The sequence below is a fragment of the Schistocerca cancellata genome, chromosome 3, assembly GCF_023864275.1.
Source record: "Schistocerca cancellata isolate TAMUIC-IGC-003103 chromosome 3, iqSchCanc2.1, whole genome shotgun sequence".
NCBI classification, from domain to species: domain Eukaryota; kingdom Metazoa; phylum Arthropoda; class Insecta; order Orthoptera; family Acrididae; genus Schistocerca; species Schistocerca cancellata.
In genome coordinates, this window is record NC_064628.1 from 907,379,641 (window position 1) to 907,397,038 (window position 17,398).

A 17,398-nucleotide genomic window follows, 5' to 3' on the forward strand; every position below is an offset into this window, starting at 1 on the left:
GGCGCTGCAGTGATGGACTGTGCGGCTGGTCCCGGCGGAGGTTCAAGTCCTCCTTCGGGCATGGGTGTGTGTGTTTGTCCTTAGGATAATTTAGGTTAATTGTGTTTAAGCTTAGGGACTGATGACCTTAGTAGTAAAGTCCCATAAGATTTCACACACATTTGAACATTTTTGAACATTTATGATTTAAAATTCTCTCCAAAGCGAGGTGTGCATAATGGGACTCGATTTTCACAACTGGTACACCACAAAAGTTACTACGCACACAACACTTCATATGGCCTACCCGGATTTGATCTTATCCGTACCCCCATAGCAAACAGCTTGCAGCTATGTAGAATAACCTTACAACAGATCCTCTGAAAGAAAGACTATTATCTACGAAGATGGTCGCCAGCTCTGAAGCAGCAATTTAAATACCTTCTTTATGTTTTTGAGTGTGCCAGATGTAAATTTATCTTAATGACTCATTTAGCAACAATTTTGCTTAGAAACAAAGTGGAAGCGGACTGAAATATACTTAAACGGCATAATGGCTGCCATCCTTACCTAGAATAATTATGGAAGGTTAATATTCCGCTAATGCAAATTTAAAGGTAATAAATGTCGTAAAAATGAACTTTACAATGCCATATCAAAGCGACCCTGCTTATTATCTCTTCAAAATGAGGGTAAGCAATTATTCTAGGAAATGACTTTTAAACCACACTGAAAAATTGTCACAACACCAAAATTAATTAACTACGATTACACAAAATTTACAAATGGGACAGGAAACATTGGATTTTTGCGTGACTCTGGGACAACGATTCTAACAAATAGTGTCAACAAAACTATATTAAAACTTTGCCAAACTATGTGGTTGTCTGTTATATCCCGATACACTGCTAAATACTATTAAAACGAAAAAGTCTTGCCTTATTGGTTGCAGTCGTATCGATGTTTAATTTGTAGCTTGCTGAACGAAAATTTGGATAGCCCTGCACGTCTACAGTGATGAAATTAATTTATTACTACCATGCACATACAGTAGCCATGTTAAGTTGCTGCATATTCCGTTACGTAGAAATCTCGTTTTCTGACACAAAATAAACTGGAGACGACTTCCGGAACTATAAGCTACTGTCGCACAAAATATTAAGCACTTTCACACAGCATTTTTACTGTTTAAGCCTCAGATCGCCAGATATGGCACCCCAAAATACGTACAATGCCAAGGTTCGACTGCAGCTGCCTGAGACTTTCCGTTCTTTTCCTCCCTTGCGGTGCTCGCGCCTAGGTCATCGAAAAGACTGGCAGTCTAAAACCGGTAGTGGATTCCCTCCCTTTATGATTTCAGTTTGTTTAAATGAATTAAATGTTCTAATACCCTTAGAATATTACAATCAGTACATTTATAAACTACATCCATTTCCATATTTTGTTTTTCACAAAATTATTAATGTTTTCACAAAATACACTCTCTTTTTAACGAACGTGTATCACAAAAATAACACTTTTATATCTTGACATAGTGACAGAGGTTTCCTTGACACTAACCTTTAGTATAAGGCAGGTTACTTTACTGAGTCGATTTTCACTCGACATCGTTTAAATAAAAAATTTTTTTTAGACATATCAATTAGAATTTAACTGAAACATCACAAGCTGCTCATGGCAGTGGCTCCACATCCCTAACTATACCTTCCAGAACTTCACTGACCCTCTTTCAGCACTTTTTGCGTTGGTCCGTGCTGCAAAAGGTGATTATTCAGGTTCGTAACTGGTGGTCACGTTAATGTGACTAAATAGTGTAGTACTTGCCTGGTGGACGTCAGATTTAACAAAGTTGCACCCGAATACTAAGCAGCTCGGTACATTTCTACGTATGGCTGTGATCCGTATTTTGGGAGACACAGCACCTGGAAAACAAACTACTGTGCTTATCATCACCTCCACGAAGTATTCCTGTCACTGCGGACCGAAAGTGGTGTAACCTATACGTGAGACAGCTGTCTCTACTACAGAAAATAGGGAGTGTGAGAGTGGCAGCCCGAACAGGTTCACAAGCAAGATGTCTGATCACTATAGCAACAGAGCAGTGACTCACGGGCATCAAGCCTACAGGTAAACTCAAAAGCCATACGTGCTTGTTCACATTTGTTGCAGTCAGACAAATGCTTGTGAGATTTTTTCTCCTGATGGTGGTCATCTTGTTAATATATTGACACACGTTAAGTTACCGAAATACTCTGCGAGGTCCGGGGCTAGCAGTGTATTTAACACTAAATTCTTCTAGAATCTACATATGTAAATGATGCTCTAAACCCCCTATTCTAACTCCGACTTTTGCTGTTGCACATGGATTAAAAAGAAACGCGAACTGACTGTAATCGACCCTGCAAGTGGAGTAGAAAAGAGTTTGGCACCTGCAATTGTTTAATTTGATAAATAAGTTAAATAAAGGAAAGTTTCATTAGCATAGTGAGAAATGATAGGGTTGCTCTACCGATTAACAGAACGAAAGTTCTGTCCAAAATAACAATATGATTTATTATAACTCAAAATAATAAACAAAAACACATGAAACATTTACAATACACCAAATTGACTCAAATTGGATACTCAAATAAATGCTGTGAAGGTGAAGTTGTCCCTAAACTAGATTGTGACATTTATGACGAAGTGGTATGTGGAGCCAATTCCTTGCAACTCAAGTCTTAAGAGAGACACACAGCTAACCCAACATTAATTGCTGCTACATTAGTGAGAACTCAGACAATGAACACCCAAGACAGAACAAAGTTAGAAAAGACAAACAGGTGCGCCCTGCTGAGCTCGGATTATCACCTATCAAAATTGCCTGCTTTGCTGGTGCTGCGGACGTACATTACCAAGCTGTCTTCTTAACTGCACGGACACGATCTGGCATACCGGAGGCGATGGCTGGTTGCTTTGACGTCCCGTCGTGGTGATGATAATTAGACAGCCAACGGAAGGCAAGCTGACCAGAGCAGCGAGAGTTCAGTCTTGTAACCTACTCTGACCGAAAGGCGAGAGCCGACTCCCCACAAGAGCACCTGTACAAACCGAACACAGAACATTCCTGCCCCCACGACCGTGGCCGTGGTTAACCGTTCCAATCAGCAACTCGAAAACTGGCGGAAAATTCCACTCTATTGCTGGAGCACTACCATTCCACCAATGGAGATTCTTGGCGCAAATTTCTGCGCCCATTTTGCTACGTCACGGAGCTATGCTCTGAGCAAGCCAATCACAGTTACGATTTTGCAGAAAGCGCGGCAATTTGCTCACCAAAACTGCCTGGGTACACACGTCATTCCCACGCCTCGCTGGTAGCTCGCCAGAAACTGTTTTCGCTAAGTTTCTGCGAAGTAACGGAACCTCTAGCCCAGCCGCTACTTCAGGCCCCCGCGAGCGTGTCTCCGCCACTGTTCTACAATGTCGACAATGTCGGCGTCTGGAAAGCATTCACTCGACTCCCTCACACCCGTCGGCTTACCCTTTCAAGATCAGCAGTGCCCACCTGTCACCGGACCACCCGGGTGACAAGAGATGCTGCGTGGGAAGTCCGCGAGTGAAGGAATAGCAACTTTTCACCGCATGCGATTAGAGAGGAAAATCGTAAGATAGAAACATGAGAGGGGGCTCATGCCACCTCTCAACTCTTCCAGCTCTCTTACGAAAGCTACACAAAACAGTATACGGAATGCTCTGACGGAGACACGAACAGCGCACTCGCTTCTCCCTCCAACCCACGCGCCGGCTCCTCTGGAGCCAGCCCCCCGCGGCCAGGTGATGGGGGCCACGCCGCAGGTATAAAGGGACCGGCATCCGCAAAGTCTTGGCACTTCGCCAGAAGATGATGAGTACGTCACTCGTCGAAACGTCGCAGTTTGAAGACAGCGCCACCCGGATGGAAGCCCGAGAACTCTTCGCCAGTATACAGTTCCATTAAAAACCAATTCGGTGTCATATTTGAGCAGCTACAAATGCTAAAAATTCCTTGTACGTGTCGGAAAATCTCTTTTTATCGTAAACAACATGAATTTTATCAACAGTGATCTTCTGGAACCCAGCTCGTCCATTTCGCCCAACGGACCCAACAAGCTATAGACATTGGCGCCCGAGATGGTGCCGTATTCCTTGCTTTCAAGAAGGCATTCCACACAGTACCATGCTGCCGCCTGTGGAACACTATACGACCGTACAGACTGTCAGACCAGTCGTGTGATTCTGTTAACGAGTTCCTAGCAAGCAGAAGGTCATTTTTAACGGAGAGAAATATTCAGACAGAAAACTTGACTCTGGCGTAGAGAGTGTTGTAGAACATAAATTTTCACAATATGCTAAAACGACCCAGTGGATGAAGTCCGAATGCGCAGACACCACGTATTCATATTACTGATTCTCCTAGATGGGCAGTGGATCAACCTTCTTCAGGCTCAAATGGTTCAAATGGCTCTGACAAGGGAACATCCCCATCGCACCCCCCTCAGATTTAGTTATAAGTTGGCACAGTGGATAGGCCTTGAAAAACTGAACACAGATCAATCGAGAAAACCGGAAGAAGTTGTGTGGAACTATGAAAAAAATAAGCAAAATATACAAACTAAGTAGTCCATGCGAAACATAAGCAACAACAATGAGAGTGTGAGCTGAGGAGTGCCGTGGTCTCGTGGTTAGCGTGAGCAGCTGCCGAACGAGAGGTCCTTGGTTCACGTCCCCCTCAAGTGAAAATTTTACTTTCTTTATTTTCGCAAAGTTATGAGCTGTCCGTTCGTTCATTGACGTCTCTGTTCACTGTAATAAGTTTAGTGTCTGTGTTTTGCGACCGCACCGCAAAACGGTGTGATTAGTAGACGAAAGAACGTGCCTCTCCAATGGGTACCAAAAACATTTGATCGCAAGGTCATAGGTCAACCGATTCCTCCACAGGAAAACACGTCTGATATATTCTATACGACCCTGGTGACGGCATGTGCTTCACATGACAGGAATATGTTGAAGACCCACCTAACTTGTACACTTGGCAAATGGGTGAAAAGATTCTTCTACCTTGCCCGATTTAGGTTTTCTTGTCGATGTGATAATTACTCCCAAAAAAGTGATCGCATCGGACGGACAGATAATAATTGTCTGAAAATAAAAAATTAAAACTTTTTACACCAGGGAAGACTTGAAGCAAGGACCTTTCGTTCTGCAGCTGCTCACGCTAACCACGGGACCACAGCTATCCTTAGTCTTATTATCCTTGATGTTACCTATCTTCTCATGGACTACTCAGTTTGTATATTTTGTTTATTTTTTTCATAGTTCCATACAACTTCTTCCTGTTTTCTCGATTGATCTGTGTTCAGTTTTTCAAGGTCTATCCACTGTGCCAACTTATAACTAAATCTGAGGGGGGTGCGATGGGGAGGTTCCCTTGTGAGCACTATGGGACTTAACATCTATGGTCATCAGTCCCCTGGAACTTAGAACTACTTAAACCTAACTAACCTAAGAACAGCACACAACACCCAGCCATCACGAGGCAGAGAAAATCCCTGACCCCGCCGGGAATCGAACCCGGGATCCCGGGCGTGGGAAGCGAGAACGAAACCTTCTTCAGTATGTATGCACAAGTACATTCCACTTACCGTGGGAATCTCAGAGTAGCGAGCTGGACGAAATGGACAGGTGCTGCGGATAGTTGGTGGGAATGTGCGTCGGCCGTGGGGTGTGCTGAAATAGTCCGCGCAGTTGCAGCAATACTGTGTCCTGGACAGTGCAGTGGTTAACTCACCTGCTTAGTAAACAGAAGGTCCTGGGTTCAAATTCCGTTCCAGTACACATTTTTACTCTGAAACGTCCCCTTTGAACAATTATACAAGACTGTCCTTAAACTGACACACAATATTTTTAGCGCAACGCAATCTGACTTTCAATGATCCCTACAAAAGAATGGCCCTGACTAACAATAACCTATACCTTTCACAAATCACTTACCTCACAAAAATCTTCGTTACTCGAACTACTGCAATACAGCGAGCGTCACTACTGCCAGCTAAATAAAAGATTCAAACTACAGAAGGCACTAACTACTGATAGGCATAGTTAGCAAATGAAAGATTTTAATGGAGAACAAACAATGTATTTACCTTAATAGTGTTGAAAAATCATAATATACATAGCAGTTCATGACATCCAGTCTTACAAATTTCAAAACTCCGCCATTTCTTTCCCCACATCCACCACTGCTGGCGGTTCACCTCCAACTGCGCAACGCTACGCGCTGTTCACATCCAGCTGCCCAACACTACAATGGCAGACAACAATGCAAACTAGCCACAGGCTGCACACAGCACAGCCAGTGATTTTCATACAGAGCGCTACGTAACGTTGCCAATAAGAAAACATAAACAGCCTACTTACAACTCGTCATCGCTGATTCTATGCAATGTCCCGATTCAGCAGATATCAGTAATCGCTTCCCCTTCCTTACTTACCGCTCCCCCTCGCCATCGTGATTCTATCATCACACGATTTCAGAACAGCCTTCGGGAGCAGTAGCCTCTGTTACATGTCTGGAAGTTAGTGTACAGAGAGGTTTAAAGTGGATCGACTGTATAAAACTAATCACAGGGAAGGTAAATGACAGGCTGAGATCGCTTGGAATATTCGTCAGGGAATGGAGTCCACATATAGAGGAGGCAACGTATAAAACACTTGCTCGAACACATAGTGTATTTCGTCTTGGAACTGGGATCGATACCAGATGAGGTTCACAAAGCAAATAGAAAAACCCCAAAGAAGAGCAGTGCATTTCGTTACACGTTCATTCAGTAGGCGCGTAAACGTCACGAAGACGTCGGCCAACTCGAGAGGTAGACGCTACAAGAGAGGCATTGTGCACCATGCCGTGGTATACTGTAGCGATGGCATACACTGCTAGAGGAGTCGACCAGTATTTTCTAATATTCAAGCACAGAAAACTGTTGTTAAGATAATCGTTATAAATACCGGGTGATTATAACTAAACTTTACCTATTTAACACGCCATACCACGGAAATTAATTACCGTATGAGGAGCAAAGTTGGTAGAATTAATATCAAGGACATGGGGAAGAGAAAGAATGCAGCATCAATCCAATTGAAACACTTCTAATGTGATGCTACGATACTTCATACTATTACCTAATGATAATATTGCTGGTAGAAAAGGGGCTCAATATGGCACCCATCAGTGTCCAGAAGAGTCTGAAAGCACAGGATTGCATTCTGCGCAGCAGAAAGAAGCATGTCCGTATGGATGCTGACTACCTCTCTTGATGTGCTGCGCTACAGATCAGCACAGGTGCGAATGTTCCCCTGCTAAACCCTGTGCTTCAGGTACGAGAGCAGTTCAATAAGTAATGCAACACATTTTTTTTCTCAGCCAATTTTGGTTGAAAAAACCGGAAATTTCTTGTGGAATATTTTCAAACATTCCCGCTTCGTCTCGTATAGTTTCATTGACTTCCGACAGGTGGCAGCGCTGTACGGAGCTGTTAAAATGGCGTCTGTAACGGATGTGCGTTGCAAACAACGGGCAGTGATCGAGTTTCTCTTGGCGGAAAACCAGGGCATCTCAGATATTCATAGGCGCTTGCAGAATGTCTACAGTGATCTGGCAGTGGACAAAAGCACGGTGAGTCGTTGGGCAAAGCGTGTGTCATCATCGCCGCAAGGTCAAGCAAGACTGTCTGATCTCCCGCGCGCGGGCCAGGAAACGTTAGCGCTAGGATTTCACCCGGAACAAGTCCCGCCCACTCACCCCCACCGGCCACCGGTTCACCCCACCGGTTCACCCCCGCCCCCGGTTCACCACCGGTTTTCCCAGTCTTTGTTCGTGGACTGGGCATCGTTTCAGTTGACCCATGTGGTTTCCGCGTTCGGCTGCACGTTGCGGTAGAGCATTGTTCTTTTAGCCGATTTATTTAACACATTTCGCGTGTGAAGTGTTTTGCTTGTTAAAAGTGTTTCATCGTGTATTGCGTGTGAAAAGTGTTAAAAGTGTTTTATAGTGTTAAAAGTGTTTTGGGTGTGTTTTGTCGTGTACCATCTGTGTGTGAACTATTCACGTGTGAAAAGCGTTTCGTGTGTAGTAATAGTATTTAATAATGAGTTCTTTTAAGTGTGAAGTTTGCGGCAACGAGTATAGTTACCGCAAGACTCTGAAGAGGCATATGTCCACAGTCCATCCACAGAAGCTGAGCGAAATGATGCCTCCTGTTACAGATAAGGAACCTTCGTGTACATACCAATGCTACATATGCGACAAGGATTTTACTTGTAAAGGTAGTTTAAAACGCCACCAACAAAATATTCATGGCCAACCGCAACAGCAAGGGTTTAAGTGTACAATGTGTGCATTTGAAACCGATTCAAAAAAGTGCTGGATCGATCATTTTCAGTCTGCACACGGATTATGTGTGAAACCAGAAGCCCTGGACTTCTCCAGTGAAGAAGAATTTTTAAAATGGAAAGAAGAAATGGAATGTGCTACACATTCCAAATTCATTAAAAGCTGTGGCACTAAATTTTACGATGAGGGCCCCACATGTTATTACGTTTGCCATCGCTCAGGTCAGTTTACCTCCAAAGGTGATGGGAGAAGACATCTGAAATTGACAGGAAGCAACAAAATTAATGGCAAGTGCCCTGCAGAGATTAAAGTGCAATACAAAGAAGGAAAATGCCACGTTACTTTTGTGTCCACTCACGTTGGTCACGCTCTGGACCTAAGTCATCTCAACCTGACGGAAAAAGAACGGATGAAGATAGCTGAAGACATTGCTGCAGGAATCCCATTTCCTACTGTTCTCCAAAAAATTCAAGAAACAGTGCAGAGTTCGAATTTGGAGAGAGTACATCTTACAACGATGCAGGATTTGCATAATATTGCAGCTGCGTATAACCTGTCTTCAAAGTCAGTTAGACATTCAAATGATGCGATCAGTGTTGATGCTTGGGTGCAAGAAGTGCAGCAAAGTGACAATCCATGTGTATTGTTCTATAAGCCTCAAGAAACAATTAATGATCTGTACCCTGAACTGAAAAGTGAAGACTTTGCGTTAATTATAATGAACAACGCACAAGGCGAAATATTAACTAAATATGGAAGTGACTGTATTTGTGTCGATGGAACTCACGGCCTAAATGGCTATGATTTTGAAGTTACAACATTACTTGTACTGGATGATATGAGGCAAGGATTTCCATGTGCTTTCCTCATATCTAACAGGAATGACTCAGATGTTTTGAGTATATTTTTCAATTGTGTTAAGTCTCAGGTTGGACAGATTTCCCCAAAAGTATTCATGACGGACCTGGCAGAATCGTATAGTACCGCTTGGAACAAAACAATGGGACATCCTGAAATGAGACTTTTCTGTACCTGGCACGTCGATAGAGCCTGGAGGGCCAATATTAAGAGCAAAATTAGAAGTTTGGACAAGAGAAACGAGGTGTACAAACTTGTTAAATCGTTAATGCAGGTAAGAGATGTTGCTGTGTTTCAAGAATCGTTGGTAAAAGCATTGCAGAAACTCAACAGCGATTCAGAGACTTCAGAATTTGGTCACTATTTCAAGACGTATTATGAAAAAAATGTGAAGTGTTGGGCATATTGTCATAGGATGCGATCCGGACTCAACACAAACATGCACCTGGAGAGCATGCATAAGACATTGAAATATATACATGCTAATGCAAAGCAGGTAAAACGTTTGGACAAAGGTATATCAGCTTTGATGTCGCTTGTAACAGCAAAGCTGTTTGACAGGCTCATTGTCAACGTGAAAGGGAAGCTAACAAGTAAAATGAAAAACATTCGCCATAAACACAAATGCAGCATTCTGATGAATAAGGACTCAATTAGGAAGGTAGGCAGAGGTTGGGGAGTACCAGCCACAAAATCACATGAAGTTTACCTTGTAGAAGAAAATAATATCTTCTGTAACTGTAAATTAGTGTGCACTGACTGTAAAGTGTGCATTCATAGGTATTCCTGCACGTGTATTGATTATAGCATTAAGTTAAATATGTGCAAGCATATACATAATGTTTGCCAACTAGACAGTACAGAACAAAATCCTTTTGAAATTTCTGAATTACAAGATGCAGTAGCTACAGATGTTGGAGATATGTCTTGCATTAATGAGAAAGAAGTGATTTTGAAGCAAGTAAGTGGAAATGCTAATTCCTGCACCCCAGAAGCATTGGCAGAAGAGAAGAGAAAAATTATTTTTAGGTTTTCAGAAATTGTTTCTGGTATGTCAGCTACTGAAGTTCAGCTGGCTAACAAAATGGTGACTTCGTTGAAGGTTAATGTAGGTGCTGTTCGCACCAGTAGTGGTATCTCTTTCATTAGCCCACAAAGAAGTCTCAAGAGGAAACTTTTGCCCCAGAGGAGGCTGTTTTCAACAAAGAAGAAAAGTTCCTCAAAATGCATATCCATGGCAGTTCCTAATGCAGAAGAAACAAACAACATCCTGAGAACACTTCTGGATGGAGGTCTATACCATTAATTTGCAACTATTTGCATTTAATATTAAAATATTTTAAATGTTCATGTGCCCAAATCTGTTGTGATTAGTTCTACATTGGGATGTAGTGTGAACATTCTGACATGAAAATCACTTCAAAATTTTATCATTGCATAACATGCCTCATACAAATGAAGATAGTGACATAAGTTCCCTATCAATTCCACCTCTTTATACAAACTGATAACCATAATCTAGGTTATAATACATATGTAGTTACTCCTTCAGGTAGACAATACATGGTTATCACCGAAGGCAATAATCTATTGTGGTAGTGCATATGGTGTTACTTCTTTAGACAGATAGGGCTGTTACTTGACATTATTATCATTCGGTACATTTTCTACAGTATGGTATAGTATCAATATCCTTCAGATATCTTACCATGTGTGCTTCAGTATTATTATTACTATTTTGTTATACTTCCCCTTTCAGATTTTATTTATAAATTTCATGTTCATGTGATGTGGTGTTTTTTCATGTAGTTTTAGTCTGTGACTGAATCACTCTCACTGAAAAACCTGTGGGTTATGCTTCAGCTCCCACTATGGGTCGGATAGTATTTTTTGTAGTCTAAAAGCATTGAGGACATTAGTTTTCTGAGAACCCCAAAAAATAATACATTAGGTGATGATTGAAATAAAATATGTACAAGATATATTTTTTTTAAATTTAATCAGTGATATTATTTATGGTGTTCATGATTTTGTTTTGTTACTTAGTATCCTGCATTGTTAACTCCACAATATCGTTTTAATTACTGGTAGACATCTTTTTGACACATTTGTTTTTATCAAATAGTGTATTTCACATAAACATTCCACAGCCTTTTTTTGTGGTGAAGTGAACAATTCCTGGGTTAGCACAGTTAAATTATTTTTTATTTGCTGTGGTGTGCTGCTGTATTTCCACTCAGTCATTCTATCAGTATTGCTGGAACCTGCAAATAAGTTTGAACTTAGATTACACAATGATATGTCATGCTTTGTTCAGTCTGATACCATCCTCTACACAGATGACTCACAAGTAATAGGCTCCTATAACACTGATGAAAATTTAATATGCCGCATTGAGTAAACGCTTGGAGAATAACGTGCTTTCTCTGTATGGCAGATTAAGTATACCATTAGAATTACTGAGTGAAAACACAGTGGCACACACAGCAGTGAGACATGCAACAAGCATCACCTGGTATGTGATGGTAATTCCATGAAATGGACCACACTGCATGTGATATATCTTCTATTTCACACATCTCCAGTGCAATTTTTCTGTTCTATGTATGGAACATGATTTATAATCCTGTACCTGTCAGTTCGTATGTGCAACAAACTTTGAGTCAACCATTGCAGCAACAGGTCCAAAATAGCACACCAGGTATTAGATAAATTCTGTGTTACACACAATACTGAAATGCCTTGTGAGACATCTCTATATTCATGTATGCCCAATGTTACTTCCCTGTTCCAATATACAATGCCTGCATTGTGATTTACTGTTTAATTGTTTACTTACAGAGCCTGACACTGAGTATGATGAGCAAGGTTGTGGTATGCCATGGCAGCAAGAGCTTCCACACACCACACCAGGTATGAGATTAATTCTGTGTTAGGCACAATATTGAAATGCCTTGTGAGACAGCTCTATATTCATGTATGCCCAATGTTACTTCCCTGTTCCAATATACAATGCCTGCATTGTGATTTACTGTTTAATTGTTTACTTACAGAACCTGACACTGAGTGTGATGAGCAAGGTTGTGGTATGCCATGGCAGCAAGAGCTTCCACACACCACACCAGGTATGAGATTAATTCTGTGTTAGGCACAATACTGAAATGCCTTGTGAGACAGCTCTATATTCATGTATGCCCAATGTTACTTCCCTGTTCCAATATACAATGCCTGCATTGTGATTTACTGTTTAATTGTTTACTTACAGAACCTGACACTGAGTGTGATGAGCAAGGTTGTGGTATGCCATGGCAGCAAGAGCTTCCACACACCACACCAGGTATGAGATTAATTCTGTGTTAGGCACAATACTGAAATGCCTTGTGAGACATCTCTATATTCATGTATGCCCAATGTTACTTCCCTGTTCCAATATACAATGCCTGCATTGTGATTTACTGTTTAATTGTTTACTTACAGAACCTGACACTGAGTGTGATGAGCAAGGTTGTGGTATGCCATGGCAGCAAGAGCTTCCACACACCACACCAGGTATGAGATTAATTCTGTGTTAGGCACAATACTGAAATGCCTTGTGAGACAGCTCTATATTCATGTATGCCCAATGTTACTTCCCTGTTCCAATATACAATGCCTGCATTGTGATTTACTGTTTAATTGTTTACTTACAGAACCTGACACTGAGTGTGATGAGCAAGGTTGTGGTATGCCATGGCAGCAAGAGCTTCCACACACCACACCAGGTATGAGATTAATTCTGTGTTAGGCACAATACTGAAATGCCTTGTGAGACAGCTCTATATTCATGTATGCCCAATGTTACTTCCCTGTTCCAATATACAATGCCTGCATTGTGATTTACTGTTTAATTGTTTACTTACAGAACCTGACACTGAGTGTGATGAGCAAGGTTGTGGTATGCCATGGCAGTAAGAGCTTCCACACACCACACCAGGTATGAGATTAATTCTGTGTTAGGCACAATACTGAAATGCCTCATGGGTCATCCTTATATTTATGTATGTCCAATATTTCTTTCCTGTTCCAATACTCAATGCCTGCATTGTGATTTAATGTTTACTTACAGGACCTGTCAGTGAATGAGTTTATAACGGTGCTTTGGATAAACCATGAAAGCATGAGCTTCCACACAGCACACCAGGTATGAGATTAATTCAGTGTTATGCACTATACATAAATGCCCTGTGAGTCATCCCTAAATTCACATATGCTCAATGTTACTTTTCTGTTCCAATGCACTATGTCTGCACTCTGGTTTAATATTTACTTTCAGGGCCTGTCGGTTTGTCTGTGTGACACAGCAAGTGTCACTGAAAATGGCAGCAACACATCCAACATGCCACCTTAGCTAGATATGTCTGTCCCTGTAGCTGTGTGGTTAGAGGGACTGATAGGTACGCAGGGTCTCAGGTGCAATTCCTGTCCATGTCGGAGAGTCAGGCCTCTCGGGGGCTGGGTTGTGTGTTGCCATTATCACCATTTTACCTTTTTTTCAAATGCAAATCACCAAAGTGGCATCATCTGGTGAAGACTTGCAGTAGGCAGCCGAATGGTTCTGCATAGGATCTCCCGGACAGAAATGCTATACGGTCATTTCGTTTCACTCTAGGTAAGAGACTGATTCTTTGTTATGCACATTTTTGAAATGAGTTGTGAGTTATCTCAGAATTCGTATATGCTTAGTAAATTTAATATTTATTTGCAGGACTCTAGAGTAAGCAGTGAGTAGCTGTGTCCACTATGATGCTTTGTCATGACTGACACCTAGTATGGCAATACAGCATGCCACTATAATGGTGTCAACAGTCTTGGATAGTTTGTCTGCTCCAATGGATGGTGGTGCATGAGAAATAGACTTGTCAGGAAGGCCAGTCAGACCTCTGTACGCCAGGTTTGCAGTTTGGCCAGTGGATATTTGGAGCAAATCCACTAACACTCAGGTATTAAAAAGTTTATTTATTTATCTTTAACATCACAGTATCATGTTTCCATATCTGCATCCATCCCTCCATCCCCCGTCCCCATTCCCCAGTGAGAGGGGTTATAACTATTTTGTGAGTTTGAGCATGGAGCACATGAGGCTCCTAGTAATTGAATCCTTTCTACTTTTCCAGGCTACATTAACTCTCCCGTGCTCATCCATCCCTGTCCTCACTTCTTTCCCTCTTCCCTTTCTTTATATCTCTGTTTCCTTGCTTACACTGGCCTGGCTATCCTGGTTTTTTGCTATCTCTTACAGTTTTATTCTTCTTGCTTTTCACTTTCCTATTTGGAGTGTTTGGTCCCTCTTTGGAGTTTGAACTCCTCTAAATTTTTTCTCCATGGTGTGAGCCACAAGGGGAACACCACCATACATGAAGTCTTTGGCATGTGGCCTTACCAGCTCTTCCATTTTTTACCTGAAGCCATTGTCCTTTTCATGCTCTACAGCTAGCATGGTACCCATTTCATGTGCTTGGGGTGTTATGTACTCTTTTGCTTGAGTCCTCTGACAACACAGGGATCACAGTTCTGATACTTGAGCTGCTACCTCCCCGTGTATGCCTAGGAGTAGTGGCTTGTCGTTCTGGAGCATTGGAACTCCCAGCAACAGCTCCTATTCCAGGTGGCCATTGGTGTGGCTGAGTAGTGCATTTTGATGTCCATTACTCCTCAATAACCTTTGAATATGTTTCAGGGTGTCATTTCTCATAGTGACCTCATCTTCCAAACTGGTGAACTGCAGGGCAGTCTGGAATGGCAAGGCATTCATTTTGTTCAGAAAGGCTGTAAGGACAACCACATTGATAATGACCACTTTATTCGGGTGTCAAGGTTATGGTTTATCAGTGTGATGTGAAACCGTATTGCTTCACACCAGATTCCTTTTTGCTCAGTCTTGGGCTGACTCTTTGAGTCCACCACCTTCCCAATAAACTTCTTGCAATAAGGGGACTCGTACCTCATGGCCTACAGCGGATCTACCATCCTCTGCTATCTTTGTATTGGTCATACCAGGTTGACGCAAGCCTCTTACTCCATAATGATCTGCCCCTCCCCCCACTCCTCACTGTAATCCATATTTTAATAGACTTCCCCATCTTTTGGCCTTTCGCATTAAACATGCTCTTCCACTCTTCATTGTTACAGACGTTAGCAGACGACCTTGTGTAGTTACATCTGTTTTCGGTTATCATCCTGAAAGTGGTTTGTCCCCTATATTTAAGTACCTGAATTTTCTTCCATAACTGGAGGCCTTCATCATTGCCTTCATTCCAGCCAGGTTTCCCTCCCCCATTTCTCTCCATTTTGTTTGGAATTTTGTGCTGTTTCCTCCCCACCCCCTCTTCTTGTGTCATCTTCCCCTGGTGTTGTCCCGATTGTCACAGTCATGGTATGATGTGGGGACCAGCGTGGGTTTGCAGTGATTCCAGCACCCTGTTGCACATAGCATGATTGAGGCACATTATGATCTCCCCCTACTCCTGTTCTTTATTCTTCCTGCCACCCCAGGGTTCCTTCTGCATCTTTGTTTGGCTGTTTTCTTTTGCCATCGACTAGACTGTGCTGTTGGTTTTTTGCTCCCACAGCCTCTGACATTTTGGAACTTGGGACTGATGACATCACCATCTGATCCCTCTCCCCATTCAAACAATCAATCAATATCTGCATCCAGCAGACAACCAGTGAGACTTAGTATCTGCTCTGTTAGCATCTGTGTCAGGATGTTACTTGGATTAATGACAATTTTGAAATTATTACTTGTTTCCAAATGCAAAAGGCATTTTTGTTCCCTGATAAATTAGGGGTACAAACTATGTGCCAGTATTATGGAAATAACAACCAGTTAAAAATAAAACATTCTGGAATATGAGAAATTTGGTTACAGATAACTTTTGAAATAGGAGATTTTAAAAAAAGTAAAATATATACTACAAAGTGAAATCAAAAAGCCTTTCAGCTGAGTTGTATATCAGAATGACTTATCCACTCATTCCTAATTCCACCTCCATGTGTTTATACTGATCATGAAATAATATTTATTTATGAAATTTATTTTTAGGTAAATGACTTACATTATCAGGAAAATTGATTGTGAACTATCAGATGTAGATATATTCCCAGCTAGAATGAGAAAATATTTAATCTGTTTAACAGTTGTATGTATGTTATTCATCTAGCTGGATAAAAAATAAATATATATTACAAGTTGATGATTGTAACTTACTCTGTTTTAATTTAGGGATGGGTGACAAATGCATAGTCATCAGCAGGTATTACACTGAGCCTGAATCACAGCCATCACTGCCCAGCTCGGCTTGGGAGCGGAGTGACCTAGCAATGCTACCATTCTAGGCTGGTGGCAAAAGCAGCATCAGTTCCTGGCAGTGCATAATATCCCAAATGTCAGCAGAACTGCCATACCAGAAGCTGGTGAAGGAGTAAGGAAGACTGATGTTTGACATCCGGTCAACAGTGAAGTCATCAGAAACAGAGCACAAGCTGTGGCACTTTCAAGGACACAAAAGAAAATCTGCCTTGGCCTTAAGTGATATAAAAAAAACTAAATCTGGATGGCAGGACACAGAAGAGAACCAACATGTTCCACAATACGAGACCAACATGCTAGCTAATGTGCTATAAATCTTCATCCAGAAGTGTTCTCAGGATGTTGTTGGTTTATTCTGCATTAGGAACTGCCATGGATATGCATTTTGAGGAACTTTTCTTCTTTGTTGAAAACAGCCTCCTCTGGGGCAAAAGTTTCCTCTTGAGACTTCTTTGTGGGCTAATGAAAGAGATACCACTACTGGTGCGAACAGCACCTACATTAACCTTCAACGAAGTCACCATTTTGTTAGCCAGCTGAACTTCAGTAGCTGACATACCAGAAACAATTTCTGAAAACCTAAAAATAATTTTTCTCTTCTCTTCTGCCAATGCTTCTGGGGTGCAGGAATTAGCATTTCCACTTACTTGCTTCAAAATCACTTCTTTCTCATTAATGCAAGACATATCTCCAACATCTGTAGCTACTGCATTTTGTAATTCAGAAATTTCAAAAGGATTTTGTTCTGTACTGTCTAGTTGGCAAACATTATGTATATGCTTGCACATATTTAACTTAATGCT

General features: G+C 41.6%; 1 protein-coding gene across 1 annotated transcript in view; it reads left to right on the plus strand.

Annotated features, from left to right (window-relative positions):
* Positions 1-17,163, plus strand: part of LOC126176643 (uncharacterized) — a 36,742-nt gene extending 19,579 nt beyond the window's left edge. Inside the window, exons 2-12 of the mRNA XM_049923801.1 lie at positions 10,028-10,208; positions 12,089-12,160; positions 12,301-12,372; positions 12,513-12,584; positions 12,725-12,796; positions 12,937-13,008; positions 13,149-13,220; positions 13,353-13,427; positions 13,560-13,895; positions 13,992-14,226; positions 16,509-17,163. Coding sequence (XP_049779758.1) covers positions 10,028-10,208; positions 12,089-12,160; positions 12,301-12,372; positions 12,513-12,584; positions 12,725-12,796; positions 12,937-13,008; positions 13,149-13,220; positions 13,353-13,427; positions 13,560-13,634 — 763 coding nt within the window. The 3' untranslated portion in view covers positions 13,635-13,895; positions 13,992-14,226; positions 16,509-17,163. The remainder of the gene's footprint in view (positions 1-10,027; positions 10,209-12,088; positions 12,161-12,300; positions 12,373-12,512; positions 12,585-12,724; positions 12,797-12,936; positions 13,009-13,148; positions 13,221-13,352; positions 13,428-13,559; positions 13,896-13,991; positions 14,227-16,508) is intronic.
* Positions 17,164-17,398: the final 235 nt, after the last annotated feature.